Source organism: Crocodylus siamensis, chromosome 8, assembly GCF_052110815.1.
Source record: "Crocodylus siamensis isolate JL-2025a chromosome 8, ASM5211081v1, whole genome shotgun sequence".
NCBI lineage: Eukaryota > Metazoa > Chordata > Crocodylia > Crocodylidae > Crocodylus > Crocodylus siamensis.
This window is the reverse complement of record NC_143402.1, coordinates 41,193,709-41,216,172: the sequence shown is the minus strand read 5'-3', so window position 1 is coordinate 41,216,172 and position 22,464 is coordinate 41,193,709. Positions and strand designations below refer to the sequence as shown.

General features: G+C 47.4%; 2 protein-coding genes across 7 annotated transcripts in view; one reads left to right on the top strand and one right to left on the bottom strand.

The window, feature by feature from the left end:
- The window catches only part of AIFM1 (apoptosis inducing factor mitochondria associated 1), a 36,980-nt gene extending 21,955 nt beyond the window's left edge, over positions 1 to 15,025 (bottom strand). For 2 of the 6 annotated variants that reach the window (XR_016444009.1, XM_090061676.1), the window contains exons 1-7: positions 14,329 to 14,739; positions 7,170 to 7,297; positions 6,312 to 6,402; positions 4,800 to 4,829; positions 2,704 to 2,828; positions 2,442 to 2,572; positions 502 to 592 (exon numbers count right to left, since the gene is read on the bottom strand). Coding sequence is in view for 5 of the 6 variants with exons in the window: in XM_090061676.1 (XP_089917802.1) it covers positions 502 to 592; positions 2,442 to 2,572; positions 2,704 to 2,828; positions 4,800 to 4,829; positions 6,312 to 6,402; positions 7,170 to 7,297; positions 14,329 to 14,413 (681 nt within the window). In the remaining variant the exon portion in view is untranslated. Of the gene's footprint in view, positions 1 to 501; positions 593 to 2,441; positions 2,573 to 2,703; positions 2,829 to 4,799; positions 4,830 to 6,311; positions 6,403 to 7,169; positions 7,298 to 8,106; positions 8,307 to 14,328; positions 14,740 to 14,777 lie in introns of those variants that run through there. The other 4 variants (XM_090061675.1, XM_090061674.1, XM_090061673.1 and 1 more) reach the window with 4 other exon arrangements.
- A 56-nt stretch (positions 15,026 to 15,081) lies between these two features.
- Positions 15,082 to 20,796, top strand: MARS2 (methionyl-tRNA synthetase 2, mitochondrial). The gene is made up of 3 exons (XM_090061679.1): positions 15,082 to 15,316; positions 15,438 to 15,772; positions 18,397 to 20,796. Exons 1-3 carry the CDS (start codon positions 15,082 to 15,084, stop codon positions 19,534 to 19,536), a joined length of 1,710 nt encoding a protein of 569 aa, XP_089917805.1. The 3' UTR covers positions 19,537 to 20,796.
- The last annotated feature ends 1,668 nt before the right edge of the window (positions 20,797 to 22,464 follow it).

The window sequence follows — 22,464 nt, the reverse complement described above, 5'->3', positions numbered from 1 at the left end:
ATATCACAAGCCTTGCTGCAAACTCTCCTATACTTCCATGCTGCCAGGTATGAGCTTGCTAAAAATCACACCCCATGCACTGAATATACTGCTGCATATATATTGAATTTCCTCTCTGCATATACTCCTCAGCTTCCATCATGCCGTACCATTCACTTTCCTCCTCCATCTCCAGCCCCTCCATAGTCTTGCCCCATACCCACAACTCTGTTTTCACTCCTCCTTATGTTCCTGTACTTCTTACCTACTCCTTTGGACTTCTTTCCCCACTTTTAACCTTCATTCACATTGTCCCTATGGTTTCGGGCAGCTTCTTTTTTGACCATGAAGGGCTCTTTCAAACTCTTTTCTCCAATTTCGTCTGCTTTCTCTTCCAATCATCCTAACACAGTTACTGCTTTTACCTAATCTGGTCTCAGGCTGTAGGCTCTGCTCATTTTACTGTGTAAAAAACTGCAAATGTTTATGATACTTTAATAATGATTAATGCTGTATACCAACCTTCTTGCCAGTGAGGATTGCTACTCCACCATTCTCTACATAAGGCAAATCACGAGCAGGGACGTAGAAAGAAGGAGGCTGGAAATATATACTGTAAAGAAAGAAATGCTTCACTGTATAAAGTATTTCCACTTTCCAAGCATTATCAATTACTGAATGACTTGGATGGCACCCAGCCACTAAAATTCATAACAGTAGTTTACAAAACTGACAAGTTGATAACAATTTCACTGCAATTCCAGGAAAGTCTTGCGTTTTTTTTTTTCCTTACCAATCATTAGTAAACTAGTGTCCATATCCTATTCAAACCAAGATTTCTAATAAAGCAATGTGTTGTGGTAGCAGGTACCACATAGGTTAAGTCTCAATTCCCTAGGATTTCATAGCTGGTCGGGTCGGAAGGGATCTGAGCAGATCACCAAGTCCAACCCCCTGCCATGGGCAGGAAAGAATGCTGAGGTCAAATGACCCCGGCTAGGTGTCTATCTAGCCTCCTTTTGAAGATCCCCAAGGTAGAAGCCAGCACCACTTCCCCTGAAATTTAGTTCCAGATCCTAGCCGCCCTGACTGTGAAGTAGCGCCGCCTGATATCTAGCCTAAATCTACTCTCCATCAACTTATGGCTGTTATTCCTTGTTACTTGGGGGAACAGGGACTCTCCCGCTGCCTGCTGGTCCCCCCGGCCAGTTTATAGACAGCCACCAGATCCCCTCTCCACCTTCTATTGTGGAGGCTGAACAGGTTCAGGTCCCGTAGCCTCCCCTCATAAGGCCTGCCTTGTTGCCCCCTGAGCATGCAAGTGGCCCTCCTCTGGACCCCCTCGATGCTGTCCACATCCCTCCTGAAGTGCAGTACTGGATGCAGTACTCCAACTGCAGCCTGACCTGTGTTGCACAGAGGGGGATCAACTCCTTGGACTTGCCTGAGATGCATCTGTGGATGCATGACAAGGTGCAGTTAGCCTTCTGACTACATCCTCACATTGGCAGCCCATGTTCATCTTGGAATCAATAATGACTCCAAGATCCTTTTCTGCCTCTGTGCTGATGAGAAGGGAGTTCCCCAGCCTGTAGGCATGCTGCCGATTCTTCCTCCCCGGGTACATCACCTTGCACTTGTCAGTATTGAAACCCATCCTGTTCTCATCTGCCCACCCCTGTAACCTGTCCAGATCTAATTGCAGCCTGTCCCACTTCTCTAGCATGCCCACTTCTCCCCGCATCTTAGTGTCATCCACGAATGTGAACAACATACTTTTCACCCCCTCGTCCAAGTTGCTGATGAAGATGTTCAACAGTGCGGGCCTGAGGACCGAGCCCTGGGGAACCCCACTGCCCACATCCCTCTAGGTCGAAAATGACCCATCTAGCATCACTCTTTGGGTGTGGCCCGCCAATCAATTAGCGACCCATCTGACCATTCAGCTATGAATCATGGGTTTACATCATTATATGTATCACAAACTCTCTTCTGGAGACTACATGGGATTTGGACTAATGGTTGTACATTTTCACTGAAGACACAGTAAGACAGTGAGCAAGTAGCCTCATGCAAGAGGCTACTTCAACTATACTAAATCACCAGCTTTGCAATCTCTCAGTGTTTCACGCCAGTATTTCAGAGCAGGCATCTAGCTGCTCACACAGCGTAAGAGTGCCTTTGACAGCTGTTACCTTCAGTGCAAAGCTATTTTCTAGAATACAACAGTCCACCTCCATTTAGGCAGTCTAATTACAATGCCAGTGGATGTATGTAATTTCCATGGGCTGTCCTTCCATGACGAAGGCAAGAGCCTGATCTGCTGTGCTGCATACCCAATAAGTGCAGTAGTCCACAGACACCTAGGCACGTTGTCAGTGATTCTCATGAGAGCTGCTTGATCATCATGGGTGATGTTAAGTAATTAACTTGATTCCTATTTGCACACAGATGATGCATACCTTCTCTCTTTGCCATTCCACTGCTTGAATTGAAGAGTTTCTATGACATTTGGATCTTCTGAAAACCATAATTCTTTGGAAAGAGGGGGACGCATATAAGGTAGCTCAGGATCTTCAGACACAATCAGCACCTTTAGGATGGGAAACCATTAACAAACTCAGGTGCATGAATGTGTGCCCAGAATCAGAATAAAAGCGCGCTGACTTTGAAGCATGTCCGTCTCAGACATGTACTGTTTTTGCAGACATGCACATCCCTTACCCTTGCTCCAGGATCACGAGCCCGAATGGATCGAGCAGCAGCAAAAGCAGCAGTGCCTCCACCAATTAGCAAAAAAGGAGTATGAGACGGAACCTCAGGATGAGCACTTGAATCTGTCTCTGGAGCTGCAAGCAATAGAGCAGATAACTTATTGTGAATATCCAACACAAGTTCGCCAGAAACAACACTGCCTGCCTCTGAACAACAGAGAGAACCAAAGTACACTTGAAGCAATCATGAGTTACTTCTGCATTTGACACAGATGACTCCCTCTGGCAGGCTACCTTCCCTTAGGGTCTGCAATACTCAAACAGGGTGCTGAGGCAGCTTGCGGTGCCCAGAGACTTTTGAAGGTTAACTGCCAAGTGTATGGAGATAAGCATATAGGCACAGGTTCAGGCTCGTCCCTGCCTAGTGGTTTCCCCACCCCACTGAAAGGAGGTAAGCACTATTTTCAAAAATTAATTTCTTTATATGTGGGCAGTTCCATTCACAAAGGTTATGGAGGGGTGGCCTTGAGTCTGAAAAAGTTGAAAACCACTGCCTTTTTATTCACTAGAAGACTAATCTTTCCCATAACCATGAGAAACCTACAACAACAAAGGGTGTGGATGCACAGTGCATCAGAGAAGTAACTACAGGAAAATAAAGTTTCACTTCTCCAGACCTACCTCTCTACATGGATCAGGTCTCAGCTGCTGAGTTAATGACTAAATCAAGATTGTTACTATGTCCACTCTAGGTAGGCTGCAGACCCAACTCGAGGTGATCCTTCCCTTTTATGTGGTGCTGGTCAGACCACAGTTGGAGTACTGTGTCCAGTTCTGGGCACCACACTTCAAAGAGGGATGTGGACAGCATCGAGAGGGTCGAGGAGGCCACTTGCATTGTCAGGGGGCAGCAGGCCAGGCCCTATAAAGATAGACTAAAGGGCCTGAATCTATTCAGCCTCCACAAGAGAAGACAGAGGGAATCTGGTGGTCGTCTACAAACTCACCAGGGGGACAACTGGAAAACAGGCGAGGCTCTGTTCCCCCGGGGCACCACCTGGGATAACAAGGAATAATGGCCACAAATTGATTGAGAGCAGGTGCAGGCTTAATATCAGGAGACATTACTTTACAGTTAGGGCTGCCAGGCTCTGGAATGGGCTCCCAAGGGAGGTGGTGTTCTCCCCTACCTTGGAGGTCTTCAAGTGGAGGTTGGATAGATATCTGGCTGGGGTGTTATGATCCCAGCACTCATTCCTGCCCAGGGCAGGGGGTTGAACTTGATGATCTGTTCAGGTCCCTTCCAACCCTAGAAACTATGAAACTAAGGCAGCGTAGAACTCCTGACAAAAAGAGCCCAATAAGTAATATTCCATCGCCAACCTTGCGCTAATTCATGTGTGTGCTCAACTGGTGCTACCCCCTTCTCTCATGTTTAAAAGGAAGAATTTGTTTAAATAATTCACACAGCTGGATGCAATACCTGCAACACATGCAACCATCAACAAAATTTATTTCTGGCATTCAAAAGGCAACTATGAAAGCTACACATAGGTCTGAGAATCTCCACATAATACAAGACGGTTATTTATTCCAGCCAAAGAAAGCACTAGTTTCAACATCCAGTCTTTTAGTTCCACAGACAAAAGTAGATGTTAAATGATGAGCAGGTGAAGTACTGCACTATCTGTATACGTCACACAACTAACAGATTTCTCGAATATAAGAAAGAAGAGTTTTCCTGATCATCAAATGGCCCTGGTAAACTTCTATTACTACAAATGGAGACAACAGAAATTTTTGGAAAACACAAAATTCCAAGCATCTGTTTCAGTTAAATCTCTATCTATATCTTAATAGTATCACCAAAGTCGCAATTAAGGCCAGAATTAAAACTTAATCCAGCCATTTTGTGAACAGCATACAAGGAATATAAATTAAAAGATTTTTGTGACAACAGGGAAAATCTTTTCCTTGCAGTCCTAGGTGACCAGCTTAAAAATCACCACAGCATTTTTCTCATACACACACACGGACAATATGCAATTACAGTAAATTAAAGTTACCAGTGCAAACACTTCTACTCACTCCTGGGGTCTCACTCACCTGCTGGACTCTGGGAGGCAGCATCCCCTTCTGAAAGAGAGAACACACTACTTTACTTCAGCAAGGTGCAATATAACAAGACTACATTTAGGAACCTACAGTTCAGTGTGACCTCTGACAATGTTAGAATCAGCAGTCTGTCTTCAGTGAAGGGGGCAGAGACTCTGATGACTTATTAAGCGGCTGCTGCTTCAACATTTAACTTATACCTTTTCCCCACCCCCCACAGCTCTGGGATTAGGTATGCTTTCTTAGCAAGTATGTTACTGGTCTCAATAGTAGGGTAACTGGGTGAAATCCTTTCATGCATTACACAGGAAATGTGATTAGATTCGACAACTGTCACTTATCTTTATTAAAAAAAAAACAACAAAAAACAATATCGATTCTCCTCTAGAATCCGTGCTGTTTTAATTATTTTCCTTCTGGTAGCTTTATAAGAGTGTTCCTGTTATGAACCTACTACCCCTTCCCAGAACTCAAAGTCCCACTGAGCAAATCTCCAAAAGCTTGGGCCCAACAGAAATCCATGGACCACATACTCTAATGATGATGCAAGGGTACCCTCTTGTCTAGAATCTAAGCTGCAATTTCAGCAGCAGTTTGAGACTCACTTCCCAGCATAAAAGTTAAATGAGGAAATGCAAGTGAGTTAAAAGTGGCTCTTACACTAAAAAGTGCTGCTGAAAAAAACCCACACTTGACCCTGCAGGTGATGGAATGAAAGTCTACAAATCCAAGGACTCTGAATTATGATTAATGGATTTAATGAAGAGTCCAGCAAAGGGTGACAAAAATCGTGATTGGGCTGGGAGACATGACTTATTAGGAAAGACTGAGGGAACTGGGCTTATTTAGTCTAGAGAAGAGGAGACTTAATAGCAGTCTTCAACTACCTGAAGGGGGGTTTGAAGCAGGACGGAGTTCGGCTATTCTCAGTGGTGGCAGATGACAGAACAAAAAGCAATGGTCTCAAGTTGCAGCAAGGGAATTTAAGGTTATATATTAGGAAGAATTTTCTCATTAGGAGGGTAGTAAAACACTAGAAAAGGTTACCCAGAGAGGTGGTGGAAACGCCATCCTTGGGGGTTTTCAAAACCTGGCTAGACAAAGCCTTGGCTGGGATGATCTAGTTGGGGCTGGTCCTGCTCTGAGCAAGGGGCTGGAAGGTCCCTTCCAACCCTGACTTTCTAGGATTCCATGATTTTTTTTCCAACAGGTCTATCAAGCAAACACCCGTGAAGATGAATTATGTAACTTTCTTGCTGTTTCCTCTTCCTCTTTTACAAACAGACATTTAGACAGCAAGCACCACCTTGAATTCTTGAATGAACAAGGTTCAATGCATCAAAAAGCTTGCATCAATAGGTCTATTATTAATTTAAGATTGTGAGTGTTTTGTCCAGTCTAGTTTTTTTTAGGTGTCTCAAGTAGACCGTTTAAAGAAAACTCTCCCTCTGAATAGTCTTAAAACTTGACTGCAGTTGAGAGGTACAGTAGATTGCTACCCACCAGGAAGGAGCTTTTCTTGTTCGGATTGCATAGCTATTGTTGCAATGCGGTCATTGTACCGTGCCTTGCTTTCTTTCATTGTCATGTACACCTGGAGAGAGACAGAGATGCCACACTTGATTTGAGCCTTCAAGAGGCTGAGAAGTGATATGTCACAGGATCAATACAGTATTCTTCTTCAACTCCTGATATGCTGCTTACTCAAAAAGAAAAAAAAAAGACACTATTTTTCTTCAAATTAAACAAAAGTGTAGTCTGCTGTTAAAACAGGATATGCATACATGCATGGAGATAAAGCTATAGAAGGGATATATTCTCAGATCTGACCCCTCCACCACCCTATTCATGCAGTGAAGCATCTCAGTTGTCTGATTGCTTTCAATTATTAGCTTTTCTGCAGCTGTGAATTGGGCTGGACAGCTGTTTGAAGATGATCTTGTTGCCACAAGGGCAACACGGATAACACAAGCAGCTTCTAGGTTCTTTACATGGTATGCCACGACAAGATAAATGGTTGGGACTGCAAGCAAATTGTTTTGAAGGGGGGGTGAGAAGCAACTAGATGGAATGAATGTAATGCTGCAGCAAGGGTCAAAACAATAAAAGAAAGCTGAAAACTCCAAAACAACCAGAGTCGGGGGGGGGGAACGACAACTAGGAATGGTTCTAAAGCCAAAGGCAAACTTGCCAGTCACTTATTTCTATTACGGAGAAGATCCTAGAATGCAGACTTGGGCAAAGTTGCAGGGAAGAAGTTCTATGATTTTCACATGCAAACAGGCATAAAAGTTTAAATCATGCCATGAAACCCACCCCCACCCCGCACCATATAAACATAATTTAGCTGAAACATCTTACATAAGCTCCTGCCCCAGTGACTGCTCCTCCTACAATTAAGTAGTACACTAGGCTGGTGCCAGCTTTCCTGGAAACACCTGGAGACGTTAGTGATCGACAAGGTGGTCTTAGATGAGGACACCGCAGAACTGTAGGTGAAGACAGGCAATAAAAAAAAAGAGGGGAAGAGTACTGAGTATTAATGAGGCTACTTAATGACATAATGCTTGGGAAAAGCAGGGTGTTTTCAGTTACCCTCCCCCCCCCCCCCAAAAAAACAAAAAACAAAACAAAACAAGACAAAACATTGTTACAGGAAGACAAACGTGTTTTAACCATTTCAGGACTTGCATGTTATGGAGGCCTTTTCTCATTATGATAAAAATATTCTTTTTAAAAGATTTTACAGCTCACCAAAAGGCTTAGCTCTGATGTGGTTTGCTTTCCTGTGTGTGACTGGGCAAGGAGTCAGGTCTGTATAATCCTCTCACAGATTCACAGACATTTAGGGCTGCAAGGGACCTCATGAGATCATCAGGTCCAGGCCCCCTGCTTTGGGCAGGAAAGACTGCTAGGGTCAATTAACCCTACCAAGGTGTGCAACCAGATACCCTCAAGGCAAACATTAAGTAGTGTGGCATTGACACCACAAATTGGGAAAAACTAGCCCAGGACAGGGCTATATGGAGACACCTTGCAAGAGAAGGCACATCTTACTTTGAGGAAAATCATCTCGCAACTGAGGCAGAAAAGTAACAAACAGGAGAAAAAAAAAAAGACCAAGAAATTTGTGGTCCAACCCTTCCTTTAACCACCACCTGTAGCATTTGCCAGAGAGTCAAATTGGGAAAAGAAAGAAATCAGAATTAGATCACATGCACTGCTGCTCTCTCTAAAGTGAGATTCTGCTTACTAATTTTTCCAGCAGGAAAGGAGAGTTGGCAGACAAGCACCTTACCTCCTCATGTTGCACAGCACATCAAATGTAGCTTGGCCAATTGTTCACATAGGTCTTGCTGGTTCAGGGGCTTTTGCTCCAATAATTTCAGCAAGAAATTCCTTGCTAATTATCTACATGTGCAGTAGAGTACACCATTTATAGGTGGTGGTGGCCATGGGGGAAAGGGAGAAGTGGGCCCACGCTGGGGGGGGGTGGGGCGGGCTGGGCAGGCTGGCCTCCTCCCTCCCTCAGGCCCACTCCTCCCCCATGTTGGCCCCGAGCCCACTCCTCCCATCTGTGTCCCCCCCCACTGCTGGGTTGGCCCGGGCCTGCTCCTCCCCTTTCCACTGCTGTGGCAGGGAGGGGGAGAATGGGTCTGAATCCCAAACAGCAGGAGGGAAGGGAGGAGCAGGCCCAGATGGGGGTGTGGCACAGGGCTCTGTCCCCACCCACTTCCCCTCCCATCTTAAAGTAAATTCAATTAGTGAATTTGTAATTATTGTCTGAATAAACTATACTTTTACATGTAAGAAATATACTATACACAATAATTTTATGAGGAAACCAAGTTATACATACTACATTTTATGTTCTTAAAGTAGCAAAGTGAATTTAGATCTGTTAAGGGTGCTAAGAAAACACGTATTGCATATAGTTCAATTTTCTCCCAAATTTCCATTTTTTTATGGAAAAAACCTTGTGTTTTCTCTGGTTAATTAGTTTCTTGATATGTTCCAAACTTAGCAGTAATTCATTGAAACTGGAACTTTCTGATAACCAATAATGAGCAGTTTGATTAGCAGGATTTTCCTGTCAATTACTGCTTGGGACTCACTCTCTCAATTTACATTAACTACAAGAACGTTTTGAAGAAGCTGAGCTAAAGGGTATACGAAGAGGAATGAAACAACAGTGCGCACTTTGAAAATGAAAGCTCCTTCTGGCAAGAACTGCTGCTGCACCCACCTGTCTTCTAGGTGAGAGGATCCATATCTGGAGAAGCTGTGAAGAAAACAGACTGCCTCTCTTTTGCTTGTTTGGTGAGAAATTATCACCTTATAGGTAAATACTGGACTTTATTATGGTTTTGGCTCATTTAACTTTGAATACTTATAGTAAATAAAGTCTTTCTGTCATTTATTGAATGAAATGTTGTGTCAATCCTTTAATACTAGTTCAGAATCCCATTTTATTACTTAACAGATGTCCATGACATTGGTTTTTAATAAGTAGACTGTGTAGGCAAGATCAACAGGCAGATATAGAAAGAGAGGCTAGCAGACTCTCTAGAACAGGTGTGTCAAACTCATTCAGCTCCAGGAGCCAACTGACATCCCTACGTTGGTCTGAGGGCTAAGCTAAGACTGACACCCTGCAGAATGCTCATGGCAACTGGTCCAGCTAATATGCTGCATGCGCCAGCCCCCAGGGGCATGTGCTACCTATGGCATGCAGGCAGGACCTGGTGCTGCAGAGAGTAGAGAATCAATCCAGGTAACTGCAACATGCAAGGCTGGTGGCAGGGCACCACATGCAGCACAACCGATGCTACACACCACATGCAGCACACACCAGCTGCATGACTCTGTGCATGTGACACATGGGCTGGACCTGGTGCTCCATGCAGAACACGAAGTCCAGTGCAAACTACAGTCCAACAACCTATCATAAATCTCCACGGGTCATGTGTTTGACATCCCTTCCCTTGAAAATTCCTACAGTGCCAGGCAGTAGCATGCTGACATACTACACTGCTCTGCACATGCTACCACCTGGATAAGGAGCAGAACAGCTTTAGTACAATACTATAAGAGAGCTAAATAACTCCGGCAAGGTGCAGACAGTTTCATGAAACCTTGTGTAAAGCAAGCTTTTCCAGCGCAAGGGAAACTGATTGCAAATAAAGGTTCTGATGTGCCTTACACAGTCATTCCTAGATGCTGCATATTATGCTGGGCTCACTCAAATGGAATACCATTTTCATAAACAATACTGCTCAGAGCAGAGAGGAATTATTATTGTGACTAAGAGGCTGCAGGCCCTTATTTTCGTTGTCCAAAGAAAGAAATTCCCATGCAAGATGCCAGCAGGAACTTCCTTTGAATAGACGGTCAGTCTTCAGGCACAGTCACCATCTCCCTGACAGAAGAATTCTTGTTAAGTAGCAATGCTTGACTACTGGTGCATGACAGGGAGAGGATCAGAAGGGGGATAGACCAACTTCATGTATGAAATCAAATCTCAGCTTCAGAGACAGAGTTGGACTCTGGACAAAACTTGTGGTACAAGGCCCCATACCTGCAGGTTCTCCTTTCTCTTTTCTACAATAGGATGTTTCAAAACAATTTGGGGCCAATATGCTGATGTAGGTGTTCCAGCAAAAAGAAAAGTCATTTTGCTTACTCAATGTGGTTTGAGTTACACCTGCACTAGCACTGTTTTGATCCAAAACACATTTCCACTCGTAGTTACTATGACTCTCCAGTAGTGTTTAAACCAGCACACCCTACTGGTGGAGTCAACGTCTCCAGCAGAGAAGAGACATGCATATCCACTTAAACTTGTGCTTTGTATTATTTTACTTTACTGTATGTGTATTCTAGCCTTCAGTTGAAGTGACTGGACTTTCTTTGCAGAACATACCATTTCCACTGAATGTAAGGAACTGTTTGCTCTATGCATCTGAATATTCAGATGATGGGTAGGTCCCACTGACTTCAGACTGAAGGAGTGGTTCCTACACTAGTAGGTTCAAGCTAAAGTTAAAATTTGTGGAAGGGACACTGATTTTGCACATCCACTTTGGGGAACTTCAGGCACAACTCCACATTCAAGTTTCATTTACCGTTATGCCTGGGATAGCATATTTAAGAAATGGACTGGCATTTATTTCTACTGCTGCATATTTCTGGGAAATGTGCAGCAGTACAAATCTTCCCTAGAGAGGAAGCATACGGACATTCCAGTTTGCAGATGCCTCTTCTCTCCTAGTCCCCCATGCCTTCTCCATAATGAGGTCACAGTCTAGGGAAGGAATGGGAAGCAGCTGCTCCTTCACTCCAAGTCCCCAGGAAGAACAGACCAGTGAAGAAAGGCTCCCTATGACTTCCCCAGACTACTGTCCCCCTCAAGTCTAGCAAAGATTAGGCAGGGGGCGGGGAGGCACACAGCTCCCACTGTCTTGCACTCTTCGGCCAGAAGCCTTGTCCGGAGCTCGCCTGCTTGTCCTGCTGTGCTCCTGTTGCTCATCTGGGAGGGTGCAGGGGGGGTGTGTGTGTGCCCCCAGCTCTGCGCAGGGTGGCCTGGGGCTGTCCCAAGCTCTTCTCAGCAGAGCAGGGCTGCGCTTGGAGGGGCCACAGGTGGGGGCTGTAGCCACAAATTCAATATACCCCCCTCCCAGTGCTGCAGCTGCCTGGTCCAGAGCAGCCCCGTCCTGCCAGGAAGAGCTTGGTGCAGCCCCAGCATGCCCCATGCGGATCCAGGGGCACATGCCCCCCATGCCCTCCCAGACGAGTGGCAGTGGCAGCGGCAGCGGCACGAGCAGGTGACCGCTGAACAAGGCTCTTGGTCGAGTGGTGTGAGCTGCCCCATTGCTTTACCTGGATGAGCCACAGCTCTGTCCTGCACCTGTCCCGCCCTGGCTGGACAGCACTTGCCCCATGCCCAACTTCAACCCCCGTCCTCCCTCCCCATAGGGGCCTTGATCTGCCCCCCACATCCCTTCCCTTCCCCCTTCCCACCAGACTTACCAGCTGGAGGCAGCTGTCCACGCTGTCAAGCTGTGCTCCTTGCTGTCTGTGCTGCGCTGTGCACATGCACAGGCCATTTATCAGCCAAATTATCGGCCTGATATGGCTGATTTCCGATATATTAAATTTTCTTTATATCAGTGCCAATCCAATATCTGACCGATGTATCAGTGTACCTCTAGTATTAACACCTGTAGGTTGGCAACCTCTAGCAGGAATGTTTCTATCCAGGAAGAGCGCACACCAACTGCAGATGCGTCCTCAGCCTGACAAAGGGTTTTTAAACCTGAAACCATGCTAAGAAAATGTTTTCCAATTATTTAAGTTGGTTTAATAAAACCTATCAGATTCACCCAAAGAACCTTGTCTATCTATGTCTTTAGACCAACATGACTACAACCTAAAACCCCTATAGTAGAAGTGTGGCATTTCTTCCACTTAGTTCTGCTCTCAGAATTTTTTTCTTGCATGTTTTGGTGTTCCTGCTGCCCCTCCCAATAACTGCACAATCTTAACTCAGCAATTCCCAGCCCAAACACAAATATAATGGGTTCACAACTGAGACCCCTAAAAATCAATGGCTCTTCATAAAATACAGGCCTAAGCAACTGGAGAGGTCTAACTGTACACCACACATGAATGCAGACATTCCTAAGGAAAGGACATTAAAATGACAGGGTGTTTGGGGAGGGTGAGTTCAGGTTTTGTGAAATAAACACAAAAAACTATTATGCCATATTATGCCATACAACTAAATTTTCAGTATTTAGATACAAAAACCTGCATTCACTACCCTGCCATTCAATTAAGGTCACAAAACTTCAAGAAATCCAAAGTCTACTGCCACATTACACATCCTGTACACTTTTGAAATCTGTACCTCAAAAAATGAATCTTTCACAACAAAGGAAAAAAAATATGTATCTATATGCACAACACAGCTAAGTTAAACATCTAAATCATATAATGGAATGCAGCACTTAATTATATAGTGTCAACAGTTCAGTTACATATTTTACATTTATAGAGCTTGTTAAATCTTTCAGCTCAAGTGTCTAGGTTGCCAAAGTTTGCTATCTGTGCAGGCTACACAAGTAGTGCCTGTGAGCTGCTTGAACTCATCTGTATGTTCCTTGAAGAGTTGTGAATGCAGATACAATGCATTTCTCTTAATGTCTCCCTTTGGAAACTGAATTTTCTTTAGTCAATTCTGAACAGGAAATAATTTTCAAGCTATCAGTTTTATTCCAGCAAAGCCAACTTGGTGCATGTAGCATAAGAAAGATGCAAGAAAGCAAGAAACCTGTAGAATTTCTTAACACAAGACAAAATTATTTTTGAGATCAACTAAACCTTTTGCTCAACTTTTAGGGAGAAATTAATAATGTACAAATTCAGAACAGAAGTAGAATTTTCCAAAAATCTGGGAGCATGAAGAAAGGGATGATACTGAAAACTAGCAAATGGCCTGTCAAGAATGACAGGGGCGGGTGGATTGGGATGAAGCCCCCCCGCTGGTCTGGGTCTGGCCCCACTCAGCATCCCGCCACCCTGGGTTGGCGCTGCTCCTCCCTCCCCGCCCCCACTCCAGGTCTAGCCCTGCTCCACCCCCCGCCAGGGGCGGATTAATGTGTACTAGTGCCCTGGGCAAACACAAAAATGGAGGTCTCCTGGCCCCACGGGAGCTAGGCTACAGAGAGATGGAGGAAGGGTCCCTTCCCCTCCTGGTGCTGGCGGGGAAGGCTGGGTGGACCCTGCCGGACTGGGGGTGAGGGGGTACATGCCTGCACCCTCTCCCTGCTACCTACCCCCCTCCTCTGCTGTGGCCAAACATATACACACAGAGGCACGCACACACTCACTCACACTCACTCTCCACATGGACACAGACACAAACATACTCTCCCTGCCATGAACAGATGCATGCACTCACACATGCATGCGCACAGAAGATGCAATCAGACAGGCGTGCACTCTACTCGCTCACTCTGCACATGGACACACAGAGATAAACACTCTCCCTCCTGCCATGAACACAGACACATGCATACTCCTAGCATCGCCCCAAGCGTAGCCCAGCTATTCCAAATATGAAGGACAAACAGAACAAGGTGTGAAGCCCTCTTCTAGCCCCCATATAAGATCCTTATCTAATACAGGATCTTACATGAGAAGAGATACATTACAAGGCAAATACAAGCTATATATTTTGCCTTGCGGTACATTTTTAAGGCATGCACAATCTGAAGAGGTGAGAGGGACCTCCTGCAGCAGAGGACTAATAAGTCATGGAAAGGAAGTTTGCATACAAGGGCTTCAAGCTATAGTAGCTCAAGACTACCTCCTTAAATGCTCTCACGGAAACATCAGACAGCAGCCAGACAGCACCGCAGCTCTAACCAGCCAGTTAGCAGTGGTGTCAGGGAGGAGATCACTCCCTACAGATGTGCTATTGCAAAGTTGGATGCGAGTAAAAGGTGGTGCAGCTCACCCCTCACATCTTCTTCCACTGATCTTTCAGGAGTTTTCTCTTGTGGACTCAAAACCTCCCCGATGCCTTCCAACATGTCAGTCATGAGGGCCACTGGGGAGCACCATCCTACTCTGTCCCATCCTCAGGGCCCCTTGGTTATGGGGCAGTGGCCCCAGGCCTAGCAGGAGCAAGCCTGGCAATACCCGGAGGGATGCCCCTGAGCGAGGAACAACTCAGTTCCGGGGACAACCACAGACAGGCAGGAACGGGCGCAGGGGATGGTGCCGGCTAGTGACGATGGGGGGCAGGGACGTGTCCGGGAAGCCCGCGGCCGCCACCCAGCGGGACTCTGCTCAGAACCGCGCAGGAGGGAAGGGAAGGGAGGCCGCGCGGGCACCGAGGTCAGGAGGCGACAGCGCCCGGCAGACGCCCCCGCCCCACCCCGGCCGTCCCCAGACCCCGCTGACCTGCGGGCGTGGTGCGGGAAGCGAGTGTCCACCCCAGCGCCCCCCCTGCGGCGGCGGCCCCGCGGCACTGGAACATGCTGGCCCAACTCCCCCCGTGGCCCGTCCGGCGCGCACCGACCGCCACGAAGACCCGCCCACGGCGCGTCCGCAGCCACACGTGACCCCAGCCCCGATTGGCTACTCCCGGCGCGCATGCGTCTTGCGGTGGTCACGTAGAACACTCTATGCCTCTTCCGGAAGTCTCTAGAGTTGTTGGGATGTTCTGGCCTCCAGTCTCTATGGTGCGACCTGCGCGCTCTAGGCCATGCGGCTGCTGCTACCGCACCGCCTCTTCCTTCGTCCGCTGCGGCGATCGTCAGGAACCGCTCCTCTAAGGGGCAGCCCCGGCCCCGGCCCCGAGCTCCCCCGGCTTGTCTCCACCCCGATCTTCTACGTGAACGGGCCGCCGCACATCGGGCACGTCTACTCGGCGGTGCTGGCAGACGCGCTGCACCGGCACCGTAGCCTGCGCCACCCGGGCAGCAGCCGCCTCAGCACTGGTCAGGCCGGCGCGGGGCCGGGCCGGGGGGATCGGATTAGGGCGGGGCGGGATGGACGGGGCTGGGCCGGGCCGGGCCGGGGCGGGTCGCTGACGGCGGCCGCCTCTGCTGTCGGTTGCAGGCACGGACGAGCACGGGCTGAAGATCCAGCAGGCGGCGGCGGAGGCCGGGGCGGCGCCCTCCGCACTGTGCGCCCGTGTGTCGGGGCAGTTCCGCGCGGCGCTGGCGCAGGCCGCCGTCTCCTTCAACGACTTTGTCCGCACGAGCGAGCCGCGCCACAGCCGCGCAGTGCAGCACTTCTGGGAGGTGCTGCGGGCTGGCGGGTGGCTCTACAAGGGACACTACGAAGGCTGGTACTGCACCGCTAGCGAGTGCTTCGTCTCCGAGGCGCAGGTCGCCGAAAGCCCCGACGCACAGGGCCGTGCCCACAAGGTCTCTAAGGAGAGCGGCCACCAGGTAGCTTGCAGCATAATCCGGTAGTTTTCACTGTGGGCTGTACCTTGGCTTCTTATTCTTCTTGGGCTGATCTCAGCTCCTAGGATGGGTAGGCAGCGGTTTTTGGACACAGTGCTGAAAACCCCCACAATGCCTACCTTGGAAGGTGCCAGAGTGCTGGCATGCCAGAAAAACAAAACGAGGGCAGGGGGTACATGTCAGGATGCCCTGCTTGTGCCCTTTGCCCCCCAGCCCTGCTGCCCCTTGCCCTCGCCTAAGGCCCCTGCCTCCAAGCCCGGGCTCTGTGGCTGTCAACAGCTACCCCGCCTCTGGGTAGCTGCTGGAGCCTGGGCTGCTCCCTGCAGGGCTTGCAGCATCCCGGCTGCCTGCTGGGAGCAGCCCGGGCTTCCAGCTGACAGCAGCTATCCAGAGCTGGGACCAGCTGCAGCTGGGAGGCTGCAAACAGCTGCACCAGACTCCAGAGCCCTGGCATCAGTTCGGTACCAACGCGTGCACACGCACCTCGGAGTGGGCAGTGGGGGAGAGGCCTGAGGCAGCACAACCCCCGTCTCTCCCCTGCTCCTGGCACAGAGCTGGTGACTGGACTCCAGAGCCCGGCACAGATGTTTGTAGCCAGCCTGGGCTCTGGGCAGCTGCAGCAAGCAGCGGGCAGGCTGCAAGCAGCTGCGCCGGGCCACACAGCTCCAGCATCAGCTCCATGCTGGTGGCAACTGCGCGTGCACCTGGGGGCAGGCAGCAGGACAGTGCAGCCCACCCTGAGGTGGGCATTTGGGGGAAGGGGGTGCCTCATGCATGTACATGTGCATGCACATGTGGCTAGCATACAGCCAGGCGGGGTGGTGGGAGCAGCCCTGGCGGATATAGGTAAGTCTATGGGGAGTAGGGGTTGGAGGGCCAGGCCTTGGGGACTGTTTGGGGGGCTGTGTGTGGGGTTTGTGTGTGTACAATATGTGGGGCACAGGTTGGGGGCGAGGGAGGGGGTTAGGCACCTTCCAGTGCTGGGGGTAGATGTCCAGGTGCCAGGGCTGCAGAGGGGCAGGTGGGTCTGAGGTAGCACTTAGTGCCACTGGTAAGCCCAGCTCCATGCTGTTGCCAGCAGCTACTCGGAGGCACCTGCTCCTCCAGTGGGGTAAGGGGAAGGGGAGGTCCTTCAGAGGCAGTGGGTAGCTGTGTCCAGTGCTGTGTCCCCATCTCAGGAGATGGGGCAGGGCAGCCAGGAGGCACTGCCTAGGGGGCTGCCTGGTGCACCACAGGAGCCCCAGCCTGGGGTGTGGGGTGCCATAAGCATTTCCTCCTCCATCCTGTGCCAGGGCCAGAGTTGCTCCGCCACTTCCTTCTATGAAACTATAACACTATGAAACTTCCTGTATGAGCCAGAGCCACTGCACTCTAGCCTGGGCAGAGACTGCTTGGAGTCCCTTGCCCTCCTTTTGCTTCCTGCAGCATGGCCTAGGCCAAAGCCACACTCCATTTTACACTGCTGCTATGGAGTGTGATGCTGGTCCTCCCCACTGCACCCCACCAGTGTGGCTGGCAGGGGGTGGGAGACTGGGTCAGGAGTGAGGGGCACTGGCATGGGCAGGGCACTGACAAAATATATAGGTGTTCAGAATGTATTTTATTATAATGATTGAGGCATTGGTAGGCTTCCAAGTTGCTTTAAAATTGTAAATGTATCAACAAAACATTGTGTTCAACTAATGTGTGTGTGTGTATGTGTGTAGTGGAATTTCATTTTAATTGCCGAAAAACATGGATTTGGGTTTTTTTAATTAGAGAATTGGGGGGGTGGTAATCAGAGAAGTTAGAATTTTTAAACAAAGATAACCAGGATCTTTGGTTCTAACTTTTATGTGTGTTATTAGTCACTTGACTCAGAATTTGTCCAATGTAAAGTTTGCACCATCTTAATATAAAAGAATGACTTAATTTAATGTAAACAAGTACAAAAGGTGCAGTGAGCACTCTGATTTAGATCAGTTTGTCTTGGGTTGATTAGGAGCAAAGTTGAGACACTCTTAAAGTAAGTGTCTACCCAAAGATTTCTACTAATTTCAGTAAACGAGTTTAAAAAGCAATTTATGCAAAGCTGGTGAAACTTTAGGGTGGGGCTGTGTTATATCAGCCTCATTGCTGTAGTGTTGCATTTCCTATAGAGGTGCACTGATACATCAGTCCAATATTGAATTGGCACTGATATAAGGAAAACTAGCAAATTGCCCATCAAGAATGATGGGGCAGGCAGGTAGGGACGGAGCCGTGCATCTGGCCATGTGCACACTGCCCTCCCCCTCCCCCCACTTTGGGTCCAGCCCTGTTCCACCCTCCCCACCCCGAGTGGATTAATGTGTACTGGTGCCCTGGGCAAACAAAATTGGAGGCTACAGATACATTTGCTGGGGTGTCCCTTGTAACAAAAATGTAAAGGCCCTTTTCCTGTCCATTTCCTGGCTATTCAAAACCTACGTTTTGAGAATTACACTCTTGTGCTGTAGGAGGGCACAAGGTACTTAGGGCATTGAGTGCCTACAACTGCATTTTCACATTTAACAAAAGTGCGCATAACTTGTAGGACCAGTAGTGGAGGATGTTGGTTGTAATTCTTTTATATCTGGAATTCTTAGGTACACTGGACCAAAGAAGAGAATTATATATTCAAGCTATCTGAATTCAGACAACCATTGCAGAAATGGCTCCATGGTGACAAGAATGCAATTTCCCCTGAGCCTTTCTACCACAGTGTGCTGCAGTGGCTGGAAGATGACTTGCCAGACCTCTCCGTTTCCCGTGACAGGAGTCGATTACAGTGGGGTATTCCTGTCCCTGATGATTCAACACAAACCATTTACGTGTGGTTAGATGCCTTGGTAAACTACCTGACTGTATTGGGTTATCCTGATGCACATAATGCCTGGTGGCCTGCTGTGCACCACATTGTGGGTAAGGACATCCTTAAGTTCCATGCCATCTACTGGCCAGCGTTACTGATGGCAGTGGGACTGGACCCACCAGAACGGATATATGTGCACTCCCACTGGACAGTCCATGGGCAGAAGATGTCTAAAAGCCTAGGTAATGTGGTGGACCCACTGGCCTGCTTCAGGCAGTATACAGTAGATGGTTTTAGGTACTTCCTGCTAAGGCAAGGTGTCCCTGAGCGAGACTGTGACTATTATGACAAAAAGGTTATTAAGATTGTGAATTCAGAGCTGGCAGATGCCCTTGGGGGGCTTCTGAATCGCTGTACAGCTCCCAGCATAAACCCCAGTGGGATCTACCCACCTTTTTCAGAGTCATATTTTCCCAGGAGCTCTGACCATGTTGAGGCAGAAGCCTTGGGTAGAGCTTTGAGGGAGGACTATGAGCTGGTGACATCAGTAACACTCCTGCCTCTCAAAGTGACAAACTATTTTGAGAACTTTCAAATATACAAGGCTTTGGAATCCATCACTGCATGTGTGAGGCAAACCAATGGCTTCTTCCAGAGACATGCACCTTGGAAACTGTGCCAAAAGAACCCTGCTGAGAAGTGCTGGCTCAACACTATCCTCCACGTCACCCTTGAATGTCTTCGGGTTTATGGAACTCTCCTGCAGCCAGTGATCCCAGCCACTGCAGACAAGTTACTGTCCAGGCTGGCTGTTGCTCCCGAGGAAAGGACTCTTGGAGATCTGACCTTTCTGCCTCGTTACTATGGGAAATCATGTCCCTTTGAAGGAAGAGAACTTGGACCTGACACTGGTGTTTTATTTCAGAAATTATAAAAGCTGAGGTGTCAGGTGGAAACCAAGAGATCTCAGACCTCAAAAAATAGCAGCTGTTAATAAAACGTTCAGGAAGCCCTTGAAATGCTTTCTTTTCCACTAATATTTTTAAATGTTTCCAGGGGCTTGTGCCAAAGAGTTGGGGAGATGGGGTTGGGATGTTGCAGGGCTTAATGTAGTCTCCTTCTTAGAGATTTAACTAGTATGGCTTTGCTGACGTTGGAAGATGGCAACAGAAGGCTGGAAGTATAAGTTGGGCCAGGTGTCTTCCTGAGGTTATCAGCAGATCTTCCCCTTGATGATGTCATCAGAAAACACTGAGGGCAACTTTTTGATTCGGGCAGCAACAGGTAGAAAATGAAATGAAGTTGCTGTTGAGAGCAAATTAAGATGCTCGTGGCTGACTCATGTTAGGTTATGGGATCAGGACAGTTCAAGCTGGTAAGGCCATTCATGGGTGAGACTGTAAGTAGGACAAATGATGTCATTATGGTCCTCAGTTTTGTAATTTTCCATACGACACCCCTCGGGTATAAGGGATAGAGCACAGTATGCACATTTTGGGGATGAGTGCATCATCCAAAGTTCTGTGCACACCGGCCCCTTAAAAGGTTTCTGTGAGGAAGGGGCTCAATGGATGTGTGGCTGGTGTTCTGTATGGCGGTGAGGGTCTGCTTGTGAGAGAGATTGTATAGGTATGCCTGAAGGCCTGTAAGAACTGATTTGATAGACACTGATTGAGGGGACTGAGAGAGAGTGATAACTTGTATGAGTTGGTATAGATCTTCCATGGAATCTGGGCCCTTTGCGAGGGGCAAGGATCCCTGGAGTGGTCGGAGACCACCCCTCAAGACACTGCTATAACTCGGTCAGAGGTTGGCTCCCTGACATTTTCCCATCAGGTGCATAAGGGCTTTGGTAGTGGCCCCACTGAGTAGTTGGTGAGTATTCCCCATATCTTGGAAAGGGATACATTTGTGGGCTATCCTTTCTGTCATATACCCTTCTATAAGACCAGTAACTGGTAAATAGGGTAAGGTAAGCCTGGCACTGGGTCTGAAGAGGCAGACAGAACCGATGACAGCAGTGGTCCAATAAATCTCTCTCATGATTGCTGTCCCTTTGTTCTGGTTATAGGATTTATAGGACTAAGGAATACTTAGTGTTGATTATTACTGGTGTTACTGTTGTCCTTTATATACATTACTAACATAGTAGTGGCTTTTTTGTGTTTCTTTAATAAACTGTTTCATTCATGTACCACAAGCCTTCCTTTTAGTGATTATTAATTAAACGTGATAGATATGGACAGGGTCAAGGTTCACCTTACCTTTTAGGGAGAAATCTGAGGAGAAGTGGTTGTTTAGGCCAGATTCAAAATTTGGTTTAAAAGGTGCGATTTTTCCCCAAAGTTGTGGCCCAGAGGTTGAAGGTTGTTCCTCTTTTTACTGCCATGTGTGAAGCAAGAAAAGAGGACAAAATTGTGCATGGGTCTCTAATGGGTAAATCTGGCCCTTTCCTAAATAATGTTTGACCTATAAGGATTAAACCTCCCACCTACCTCTCACCCAGTTAGGTTTCGGGTTGGTGTTAGGGTTGGTGTAGCATGAACTTAACGTAGCTGATGTTAACATAGAGTATAATAGTAGTAAAATATAACCATGTTAGTCTTGTCCTGTAAGCAACTTGAAAGCTCCATTTTGTAGCCTTCTGCTTGACATAAGTGAGTGAACTCTGCATAGCCTTTATGTATGAGTGTATGTAAAAGGGGAGTGGTGAGAGAATGGCATAGAGATGGGAGAAGAAAATTTAACTGTTTATGTAAGCAACAAGGTGCCAAATGTAATTTACCCGCCAGTAACTAACTAACCAATGGCTGAAGAATCCCTTTGAAGCTCGAGGGTACAAAGGAGATAACAGAAGAAAAAATTCTACCAGACAGGCAACAAGAACACTCCAAGGCTAAGATAAGCTGAAGACAAAAGAAGAACAACCTCAAAAACAGAAGCTGGGTATGGAAAAACCCCAAAGCACTGAAACAAAGGATGCCAATCCCTATAAAAGAACACTTTGAAAATGCCAAGTTGGGTGAGTCTCTTTCTCTACTGCTGCTTCATCGGAGCACAGATGCATCTGTTCACCCCTCTTCAGCTATTATCTTTAAATCTGCTATCTTCAAATCATCATCTACTCAATAAGCCTGGGTTGGCCACCCTGGGCTGATGTTGAGCAACTATTGCTGGTAATTATATTTGGTGTATGTGTGGATGAAATGGTTGTTTTGTGTGTGTAATGATATGTACTCTCAGGATCTCAATAATGTTAGACAGGAGGGTGTAACACAATTACACATATACAAACACACAAATCAATCAGGTGCATGCACATGCACACTACCAGCTCAGGCACATACACATCCAAATCAGCTTAGGCACATGCATACCTATCACCAATTCAAGCACATACACTATACACCCCAGAAGTTAGATCACTAATTTGTATCTCATGCACACAATGCCCCCCCCACACACACACACCCCACTCATACTAGCAACTCAGATACACACACATTCAAAATAACTAGTTTAGGTTCATGCACACCTGTCATCAGTTTAAGCCCATACACACTACACACACCAAATTTAGACAGAATCAGTTACTAACATCTGCACATTCAATACACATGTGGATTACTAATTCATATACCCCCCCCCACACAATGATATCTATATATGTGTATTCACTAATTTACACACATACCACCCACCTACACATACACACAGGTGAGTTCCTAAATTGGGTATTGTGATATGTATGTGCTTGGTGTATTTGGGATACCTGGAGAAAGGTTAAGGTAGGAGAGTAGAAGTGTAGGGGGTTAAAGTTACCAGGACTGGGATTAGAACCGGTAGACTACAGGGGCCTGGG

Bases quoted from the DNA above. Each gene is read 5' to 3' on its own strand.
- MARS2 (XM_090061679.1), top strand. From the start codon at position 15,082: ATGCGGCTGCTGCTACCGCACCGCCTCTTCCTTCGTCCGCTGCGGCGA. The intron at 15,317-15,437 runs GTCAGGCCGGCG...TGTCGGTTGCAG, and splicing joins CAGCAGCCGCCTCAGCACTG to GCACGGACGAGCACGGGCTG. The intron at 15,773-18,396 runs GTAGCTTGCAGC...TGGAATTCTTAG, and splicing joins CTAAGGAGAGCGGCCACCAG to GTACACTGGACCAAAGAAGA.